At 36.1% G+C, this 11393-nt stretch overlaps 1 protein-coding gene across 1 annotated transcript in view; it reads left to right on the top strand.

Moving 5' to 3' along the window:
- Positions 1-10858, top strand: part of LOC103602408 (coiled-coil domain-containing protein 30-like) — a gene marked incomplete at its 3' end in the record, with an annotated part of 37325 nt that extends 26467 nt beyond the window's left edge. The window contains exons 6-8 of the mRNA XM_008586814.1: positions 2928-3104; positions 6337-6546; positions 10704-10858. Coding sequence (XP_008585036.1) covers positions 2928-3104; positions 6337-6546; positions 10704-10858 — 542 coding nt within the window. The remainder of the gene's footprint in view (positions 1-2927; positions 3105-6336; positions 6547-10703) is intronic.
- Between the last annotated feature and the right edge of the window lie 535 nt (positions 10859-11393).

The following is an 11393-nucleotide window of genomic DNA, read 5'->3' as shown; positions in this document are numbered from 1 at the left end:
ACAACACCAAGTCAAGGGTTAAGATCCCCTTACCGGTCATCTTTTAAAAAAAAAAAAAGTTCATGGAAAGACATAATTAAAAAATAATATGAATCTTTCCATGAACTCTCTGAAGACCCCTTGCATATCTCTGTCTGGGTATGTCAAATGGTTTTATAGGCTACTTACTAATTAATTGTTAAAAGCTCTTGTATGATGGTTAAACAAGAAGCTAGAGTGGTGATCAAAGCATTCTAGGTTGTTTGCAGATGGAAGATGAAGGCAGTTAAAGGAAAGTTAGGTAGCATCAACAATAATGGAGAATGTTATTGAGTGCTTATAAGGTGCCAGGCATCGTGTTAATTGCTTGCAAGTGTTTTCTTACCCATCACTCCATCCAGCAGTTATCATTATTATCCCCACTTTTTTTGTGTGTGACCGGTAAGGGGATCGTGACCCTTGGCACAGTGTGGTCTGCACCACGCTTAGCCAGTGAGGCACTGGCCATCCCTATATAGGATCCGAACCCATGGCCCTGGCGCTACCAGCACTGCACTCTCCCAAGTGAGCCATGGGGCCGGCCCTGTTATCCCCACTTTAAGATGAAGAACCTGAAAGGTAGAGAGACTAAGTAACCTTTCCAAGATCACCCAATGATAAGTAAGTGGTAGAGTCAGGATTGAAACCCAGATATATCTAATACCAAAGCTAGGGTTCTTAATAATTACATTATAACCCATTAAAGGATTTTCTCTAGGGATCTTAGAGACTTGCAGCTCTAGACAAGCAAATTAGATTTTGATTGCCTTTCTGACTAAACCAAAGGAGGAACTGAAAGGCTAACAGGACTTGAGGAGTTCTGTTTCTTCAGGGACATAAGCAAGATAAAACCAAAATAATGACATGGGCTTTTCAGAAAGTCATGAATAGGAAGCATACTGGACCAGGATTAAGGAAACTCTAAGTATATCTTAACTATTAAATTGTGTAAGATTGAATTCTTTATCTACTTGGCACAATGGTGTGTGTTCCTACCTTTTGTAGAAAATTCAAATAACTGCTCCTTTGGTTAAGGTAGGTTTATTGCACTGGAGAGGCCTGATAGGAGAGCGTAGTGTTGTGGTTGTTTTATACATGTGCCTTTCTCTTTTTTCCAGCTTTATTAAGGTATAATTGACAAAAGTTATATATATTTATGGGGTACAACATGATGTTTTGATATATGTATACATTGTGAAATGATTAAGCTAATTAATATACCTATCACCTTACATAGTTATTTTTTTACAGTGAGAACATTTAAGATCTACTCTTTAGCAGTTTTCAAGCATACAGTACATTATCATTAACTATAGTCACCATGCTGTAAAATAGGTTTCCAGAATTTACTCATCCTAACAGAAACTTTGTACCCTTTGACCACCATCTTCCCATTCCAGGCACCCTCACATCCAGGCCCTGGCAACCACCATTCTGCTCTCTACTTCTGTGTGTTCAACACATAGAAATGGGCTCATGCAGTGTTTGTCTTTCTGTGCCTGGTTTATTTCACTTAGCATAACGTCCTCAAGTTTATTCATGTTGTTGCAGATGACAGGATTTCCTTCTTTTTAAAGGCTAAGTAGTATTCCATTGTATGTATATACCACATTTTCTTTATCCATTCATCTGTTGATGGACACGTGGGAAAAAGTTTGACATTGATCTCGCAAAGATTTTTTGGCTATGACTGCAAAAAGTACAGGCAACAAAAGGAAAAACAAACAGGACTGTATCAGACTAAAAAGCTTCTGCACAACAAAGGAAACAATCAACAGAGTTCCCCTATGGAATGAAAGAAAATACTTGTAAACTATACATCTTATAAGTGGTTAATATCCAAAATCTATAGGGAACTCCAACAACTCAATAGCAAGAAGATAACCCAATTGAAAAATAGGCAAAGGACCCAAATAGATATTTCTCAAAAGAAGACATAGAAAAGGCTACTAGGTATAAGAAAAAATGCTTAACGTCACTAATTATCAGGGAAATGCAAATTAAAACCACGATAAGATATCACTTCATACTTGTTAGAATGGCTTTTATCCAAAGGCAAAAGATAAATGTTGGCAAGGATATGGAGAAATGGAACACTTACATAACTGTCAGTGGGAGTTTAAATTAATATAGCCATTATGGAAAACTGTTTGGAGGTTCCTCAAAAAATTAGAAATAGAACTACCATATAACCCACCAATTCTACTTCTGGTTATATATTATCCAGAAGATTTGAAATCAGTGTGTTGAAGAGATTATCTGCACTTGCATTTTATTGCAACATTATTCACAAAAGCCAAGTTATGGAATCAACCTAAGTGTCCATCAGTGGAAAAACGGATAAAGAAAATGAGATATCTACACACACAACAGAATATTATTCAGCCTTAAAAGTGTGGTGGTGTTGAGTACTAACTGAAGAATCATCAGGTAAAAGGAAAGTGATGAGGAAGGCTAAGAATTTAAGGTTTCTTGATAGATTTTCTCTTTCTTTATGCTAACAGGCACCACACATACACACATTCACACTCTACTTCTTCACGTACTGACTCTTTAAACTCCCCAATTTAAAGCATGTTTTACCATAAAATTGCCTATGCTTCTGCTGCCCTTCACTGATATGAAAAATAAAAAGGTCAGTTGTCTCTGTGCATAACCACTTTTGTTCACATTGTTCACATAATTTCCCTGGTCTTTTCCCTCTAATATAAAAGGAGTTAAATTATATGAACATATATATCGACTAACAATAAATGTAAAAGAGTAATTCATCGTGGGTACACAAACTCCAAAAACATTTATATGTGAATAATCACATTCTGACAATTCTGGTTCTGACGGCTTGAACCCATTTGTTACGGATATTCTTTCAAATTGCCCATGATTCTCTTTTAAAATGTTTGCTTTAGTATCCATCATCTGGAGAAAAACTAAAATGCAAACAGCAAGAGGAAGCACAACTTTGCCAGAATTTGCACCGGCTCCAGGTTCTATGCAACTCAGCTGAAAAAGAGCTTCAGTACGAGCGAGGAAGGAGCTTGGACTTAAAGCAACATAATAGCTTACTTCAGGAAGAAAACCTTAAGGTAACCTTAGTGGGCACATCCTTTATCGAAAGGTCTCGGTGACAAATTAAAATCCCTCGACTTTATAGTTCACGGTAGGATCCACAGTTGGGTGGACAATGTGAGCCATCTGGTAGCTTCCTCCTTTAACTTTTCCCTACGAAATCAGGACAGAGCTCAGTTATTTCTCTGCTGCTGAAGGGGTGTGTATGCTATCTACCTAAAAATAGAAAAACTGGGACTGGCCTGTCATTTTCCTTTCGTGTAATGCCCTTTTCAGATTTTAGTATCAAGGTTATCCTAGCCTCTGAAAATAAGGTGGGTTATACACCCTCTTCTTCTGTTCTCTGGATAAGTTTGTGTAAAATTACAATGATTTCTTCTTAAATAATTACAAGAACTCATCCCTGAAGCCTTCTGATTCCAGAGTTGTCTTTTGAGAATGTTTCCCAGTAGAATTTGGTTCTGTTTCTTTAATAGTTATGAAAAGTCAAGTTTTGAAAAAATTTCCATTTCATTTAAATTTTAAAATTTTTTCAGAAACTTATTCATCATATATATATATAGTGATAGTCCTTTTTTACAGAGTTGTCTTTTGAGAATGTTTCCCAGTAGAATTTGGTTCTGTTTCTTTAATAGTTATGAACAGTCAAGTTTTTAAAAAATTTCCATTTCATTTAAATTTTAAAATTTTTTCAGAAACTTATTCATCATATATATATATATATATAGTGATAGTCCTTTTTTATTTTCGTGATATTAGTTACCTATCTTTGTTGCTTTTCCCTTGATCAGTCTCACTAGAAATTTATTCATTTTATTAGACTTTTCAAAGAACCAACTTTTAGCTTTATTGATTTAGTCTATTATTTTCTTTTTAGAGAAATAATAAATACATGTTTTTCACAGTTTAGAGTCAATTGTAATATGGAATACTGAACTAGAGTCAGAAAATCAGTATTCAGACCTTGACTCTATCATTTGCTAACTATATTTGAGATTCATTTTTTTCATCTCTAAAATGGGGTAAAATAACAATCCCACTCACTTCATAAATGTGAAAGCCAAACAAATATAAAATAGTAATATTAGTATATGCTTCGGCTCTATACTTCACATACAGTAGATATTCTATAATTGATTCTTGCATAACACTTAACTTTTATAAATTGTTTCCTATGAGTCTGGCTCTATTCTTGATGCTTTAATTGCTTTGTCTTATTTAATGTAGGTTCACAACTATCCTATGAGATAAATAGTTATTATCCCCTTATTACAGAAGAAGAAACTGATGCTTGAAGAGGTTGAACACTATTCACCTTCAGATTCACTTGATAGAATTTGATTGGTTAATATACAGAAGTCACAGATGGAGGATATTACAGTGATGATCTCCATTAATTCTGTTGAAAAGCTTTGAGGCGAGGGAATTCTCCTTTCCATGAGNTATTCTTGATGCTTTAATTGCTTTGTCTTATTTAATGTAGGTTCACAACTATCCTATGAGAAAAATAGTTATTATCCCCTTATTACAGAAGAAGAAACTGATGCTTGAAGAGGTTGAACACTATTCACCTTCAGATTCACTTGATAAAATTTGATTGGTTAATATACAGTAGTCACAGATGGAGGATATTACATTGATGATCTCCATTAATTCTGTTGAAAAGCTTTGAGGCGAGGGAATTCTCCTTTCCATGAGGACATTTTGTGTGTGTGTCTGTGAGCCTTACCTGCCTAGTACATACATTTCACCATGTTCTGATATTCCTTAGAATATCATTCATTTACTTGTTCAGTAAATATTGATTAATCACCTACTGTCTGTCACTTTGATAGGCCTTGGGTATTGAGCAGTGAATAAAAAACATGGTCCCTGCTCTCCTAGAATTTAAAATGGGGATTAAGGATGATAAACAAGTAGATAAATGCATGCTTAATTATAAATTGTGGTATGTTTGATAAAGGAAATAATTGCGATACAATGATATGGGTAAGGAGACTCTTCATATTAAATGATCATGAAAATTTCCCCCTGCAAAGTGACATTTAAGCTAAGACCTGAAGAATAGGCAGGCAATCATGCAGTGAGGAGGGAATAGGAAAGCATTCCTGGCAACGGAAAGAGTGGAAAGAGTTTGATGTGTTGGAAGCCCTAAATAGAAATCAGTGTGACAGGAGTTCAGTAGGAGAAGAGGGAATAACAAGATGGTTTTAAAGAGGTAGGCAAGGATAAGATCATATACAACCAGGCAAGCTGTGGGAATTTGTTCCCAGAGTGATGGAAAACCACTGGAAGATTTTAAGCAGGGGAGTCATGTGGTTCAATTTGTGTTTTAAGAACACTTTGGCTGAAGTGTAGAGAATAGATTAAAAGGGAATAAAAATGGAACTGGCAGGAACAGTGCAGAGGCTGTTGCTAGAGCCCAGGCTCAAGATGATGATCTAGACCAGGGTGGGGGCAAAAATGGTATAAATGGATTGATGTAAGATACGTTATGAAGGTAGAATGACAGCATGTTGCTCATGATGGAAAAAGAAGACGCAGGGATGACTTTCAGTTTTCTGCTGCCCTGCACAAAAGGTTGGCTAGTGGCATCAGTTACTGAAATTGGTAAGACAGAGAAAAATAACTCTGGAGACAGGGGCAGAATCAAGGGGTTTCATTTTGACAGTTTTTGGCCTAAAAATGGCATTTCAAACCATAGGAATGAACCTAGAGAGAGAATCTTCCACTCTCTAGGCCTGGAGTAGTCCAATAATATTTAGAGTTTGGGTAGCATTAGAGGAGTCTACAAAGGAGACCAAGAAGGAACAGCAGAGAGGTAAATACAATCCAGGATGGTATCCCAGACTCCAAGAGAGGAGAACTTTCTGAGATGGAGGGAGTGAATGCTACTAAGTCAGTTGTCCGTTGGATTTATTTTGCCAGTGGGGAGATCAACTAGTGCCCTTGGCAGAAACAGTTTCGTTGGGGTAGAGGGGATGAAAGCCAGTGTGGAGTAGATTGAAAAAAGAATAGAAAATATTTATATTCTCTTTGGAAAATTTCTTTATCCAGCTGTCAACTGACTAGATAAACTTGGACAAACCTCCCTGACAGATGGTAGCTCCAGAGAGGTAACCAGCCATGTGACATAGGTATTGGTCAGCTTTTGAGGAACTGCACTCCTTTAAAAGCTGTTTATTCTGGCTCACATTCACATTCATTCCATACTCATTTTTATTACCCTTATTTATTTCCCACCTCCAGATCAAAATTGAACTAAAGCATGCTCAGCAGAAGTTATTAGACAGTGAAAAGACATGCTCTTCACTCACAGCAGAGTGGAAACACTGTCAGCAGAAAATCAAGGAACTGGAGCTGGAAGTACTTAAACAGGCACAGAGCATTAAATCATGGAACAACCTACAGGAAAAGCTGGCTCAGGAGAAATCTAAAGTTGCTGATGCAGAGGGAAAGGTAATTATCATCATGCTTAATAAATAGCATGCACTGAATTCCACTAACTGAAATCCTGTTTCCTTAAGGATTTTAAGAAATAAATATGTTGCAAACTTGATAGAATTCTAATTTTTTTCTTTACTCTCTCCATGTTTTACTCTTTCTTGATTTTACCTGCTCCTACAATTCATGTAAATCTTGTGTGTTTTAAATTGTGTGACCTTAAAAAGGTAAGTTTCATTAAAGCTATGAACATGAACTTACAGAACTGACTGAGCCATATGACTTTTGTTTTATACTTTAAAATTTTAAAGGACTTGTTCTCTCATTTGGATTGGGTGTTTAAGATTTTTATTTTGTAATTTTTGGGGGGGGGATTTGTGTTGTGAAATGAACCATTTTGAAATATTGCCCCTGCATTTTAACACCAGATGGCAGTAGTATGTAACATTTATACTCTGCTGTGAGTGAAAAGCATGTCTTTTCACTGTGTAATAACTTCTGCTGGGCATGCTTTAGTTCAATTTCGACCTAGAGGTGGGGAATAAATAAGGGTGATAAAAAGGGTGCAGTTTTGCCTGAGTCAAATCTCAGATTTAAAAAAATCACTTCATCAAACCATATAAATATTAAGCAAACATCAAAAAGTAAATGACAGCCATATAAGTTAAACTAAAAAATCTGATGTTGAGTTAGAAAAGCCAGCACAAAAGAGTTTATATTGTATGATTCTTTTTATGTGAAGTTCATGAATGGACAAAACTAAGCTATGAAGATAGGATAGTGGCTATCTTTATGAGGAGTATTAACTAGGAGGGGGCATGAGGGAATTTTCTCTGGTGCTACGAAGTAGTTATACAAGTAAAACTTCATTGAGTTTACTTAAAATATGTAATTTACCGTATGTATGTATGTTACTTTACCATATGTATGCTATTAAAAAGTAATTGGGAAAATTGATAAAGATTGGTAAAATTTTTATATTTAGAGAGTTCTAAATATCGGTGAGGAATTGGTGCAATCAGGAACTCTAGTATACAGACTTAAGTTAGAAGAATAAATTAGTATAAACAATTTGCAAAGCAATTTGGCATTATCTAGTCAAGTTAAAGGTGTGTGTATCATAAAATCTAACACTTCTACTACATAAACACTAGAAACACTATTATACTGTACAAATGTATGGGGAGATAGGAATACCATCATGTTCATAGTAACTTTGTACCAAATAGAAGAAAACTAGAAACAACCCATATGTCCCCTGACATAATCAAATAAATAGGTTGTTATATATTTACTTGCTAGCATACAACAATGAAAATGAATAAACTACAGGTACATGCTAATATTGAATTTTTAAAAAGTCTCCAAAACCACAGTATGACTCCATTGATAAAAAGGTCAAAATAGTGCAAAATGAAAACTGTCATATAGCGATATATATTATTAAGAAGGAGAAGCAAGAAAACAATTAACACAAAATTTGGGATAGTGGTTTTCTCTGGTGGGAGAGAAGGATAATCAAGGAAGGTCACAGAGTGGACTTCAGAAATATTGGAAGAGTTCTTTCGTAAACTGGGAGGCAGGTTGAAAAGTTGGGCATGTGTCCTTGATGGAGAAGCCAATGGAGTGATGCTTTTGTCTGTGGAATTAAGACTGAATATCTTTAATTAAGAATTCTCCCTAGGCAGAACTAAATGGAGCAGCTCCAAGGAACTTGACCTGGCCCCAGATGGCTGGCTGCCCACTTCCCCTGTCCTTGAATCATTTGCACCTCACCTCTGTTATGCTCTGTGGGCTTTGCAGGGATGTAGGTACCAGGGCTTGGGATTCATGCAGGAAGCCCTTCTCTTAGAAAATTGCTGCCATCTACTGGCATTCACTGAATGTTGTGGGCAATGTGATGCCAAACCATTTTAAAGGATTCCTTGTTGTGTCAGGAATACATTAGAGGGAGAACAGCTACTCTGCTGAAATCTATTCATTCAACAAATATTGATTGATCACCTACTATGTACCAGTCACAATTTTAGGTGACACAAAGGTTTAACAATATAAGTAAACAAATTTAAAAGGAGATTTATTTAACAAAAATGTTTTTAAATGACATTTTACATCTAACATGTAAATTATATATATATATATCTTTCAAATTCATAAATCATATTTTTAGTTTGACCAGGGGCTAGGCAACATGTAAATTATATATATATATATCTTTCAAATTCATAAATCATATTTTTAGTTTGACCAGGGGCTAGGCAATATGTTAATAGGTACTTGGTTTGTAAGAGACTTCTACTTTGTTTTGTGGTGTTATTCATTAATCTAGCCACACTGGAGAAACTAGGCACTCTTACAAAAATTGCTGTTGGGAGTCTAAATTGGTTTAGTTCCTGTGGAGGCAGTTTGGCATATCTGTCAAACAAACAAATACTAATAACCTTTGCTCTAGCAAATCCACATCTCATAACTTATTCTATAGACATTGTTTATAATAGTATTGTTTGTAGTAACAAAAGACTGGAATCAGCCTAAATGTTTGACAGTAGGGAGCTAGTTNTCCATTGATAAAAAGGTCAAAATAGTGCAAAATGAAAACTGTCATATAGCGATATATATTATTAAGAAGGAGAAGCAAGAAAACAATTAACACAAAATTTGGGATAGTGGTTTTCTCTGGTGGGAGAGAAGGATAATCAAGGAAGGTCACAGAGTGGACTTCAGAAATATTGGAAGAGTTCTTTCGTAAACTGGGAGGCAGGTTGAAAAGTTGGGCATGTGTCCTTGATGGAGAAGCCAATGGAGTGATGCTTTTGTCTGTGGAATTAAGACTGAATATCTTTAATTAAGAATTCTCCCTAGGCAGAACTAAATGGAGCAGCTCCAAGGAACTTGACCTGGCCCCAGATGGCTGGCTGCCCACTTCCCCTGTCCTTGAATCATTTGCACCTCACCTCTGTTATGCTCTGTGGGCTTTGCAGGGATGTAGGTACCAGGGCTTGGGATTCATGCAGGAAGCCCTTCTCTTAGAAAATTGCTGCCATCTACTGGCATTCACTGAATGTTGTGGGCAATGTGATGCCAAACCATTTTAAAGGATTCCTTGTTGTGTCAGGAATACATTAGAGGGAGAACAGCTACTCTGCTGAAATCTATTCATTCAACAAATATTGATTGATCACCTACTATGTACCAGTCACAATTTTAGGTGACACAAAGGTTTAACAATATAAGTAAACAAATTTAAAAGGAGATTTATTTAACAAAAATGTTTTTAAATGACATTTTACATCTAGGCATATATATATATATATCTTTCAAATTCATAAATCATATTTTTAGTTTGACCAGGGGCTAGGCAATATGTTAATAGGTACTTGGTTTGTAAGAGACTTCTACTTTGTTTTGTGGTGTTATTCATTAATCTAGCCACACTGGAGAAACTAGGTACTCTTACAAAAATTGCTGTTGGGAGTCTAAATTGGTTTAGTTCCTGTGGAGGCAGTTTGGCATATCTGTCAAACAAACAAATACTAATAACCTTTGCTCTAGCAAATCCACATCTCATAACTTATTCTATAGACATTGTTTATAATAGTATTGTTTGTAGTAACAAAAGACTGGAATCAGCCTAAATGTTTGACAGTAGGGAGCTAGTTGAGTTATGCTGTATCCTTACAGTGGAATGGTACACGTCCGCAACTTCAAAAGAAAAGACAACTCTATATGTGTGTATAATATGGGAAAATTACCAAGTGTATTGTTACAAAAAAAGCCAAGATGCATAATTATATGTACTATGTCATCATTTGTGTAAAATTTTTGTGTGTATAGGGAAGAACTATATGATATTTGTTTACATATGCATAAATAAATCTCCGGAAGGGTACACAAGAAACTAACAACAGTGGTTACCTATTTGGTGAAGGAAAACTGGAAGGAAATGGGATGGGGACGGGAGGAGGTTTTTCACACACATTGAATTAATATGGATGTATTGTATATTTAAAAGTTACATAATTTATTTTAAAGTTAAAATAAATCTAGCCTCACTATATTAGATTAGATTTGTATGTCTGCACTGCTGTGTTTGATATTTGTAGGTTATTTCCCTAATTTGAAAAAAGGTCACACTCTTCTTAATATTTTACTTGTAAATTTTTTCATTGAAGGTTTTGGACCTGCAGCAGAAATTAGAACATGCTCATAAAGTCTGTATCACAGACACTTGTATTTTAGGGAAGAAGCAACTAGAGGAAAAGATAAAAGAAGCAATGGAAAGTGAAGCTAAAGTAAAGCAGCAGTATGAGGAAGAACAAAAAAAGAGGTAAGAAGAGCAGAGATCTGCTTCCAGTGGGTTTAACAATGATTTGTCTTCAGCAGTGTCAATTTACTAATACAGTATTTCCTCTCCGTCCCCACCCCAGTAAACTTAGTTACATCTAGCACTTGCCACACTATATTTTAATTGTTTATCTTCTTGTTTGCCTTGCACTAGAGTGTGGGATTCTTTTTTTTTTTTTTTTTTCCTTTTTGTCTTTTTTCGTGTCCGGCAACGGATCACAATCCTCAGTGTTGTGCCTGTACCGGACCGGCAACGGGATCGCAACCCTCCATGTTGCACCCGCACCTCGCTCAGCCAGTGAGTGGGAACCGGTCTGTATGTGGGATCCGAACCCTCGGCAGGAGCACCACCGTGCTCCCAAGTGGTGCACTGTAGCAGTGCGCCACCGGGCCGGCCCAGAGTGTGGGATTCTTAAAGACAGAGATTATTTCTTGTTGTTCTGGGACTCACCTGTCACACTCGTAAATTTTCTTGAATGACTGGATTGCCTATGTGTCCCGACCCGCAGGATATTCAA

Source organism: Galeopterus variegatus, unplaced genomic scaffold (genome assembly GCF_000696425.1).
Source record: "Galeopterus variegatus unplaced genomic scaffold, G_variegatus-3.0.2 Scaffold4129, whole genome shotgun sequence".
Taxonomy (NCBI): domain Eukaryota; kingdom Metazoa; phylum Chordata; class Mammalia; order Dermoptera; family Cynocephalidae; genus Galeopterus; species Galeopterus variegatus.
Note: the sequence above shows the minus strand (reverse complement) of the source record. Positions and strands in the feature narration are given on the sequence as shown.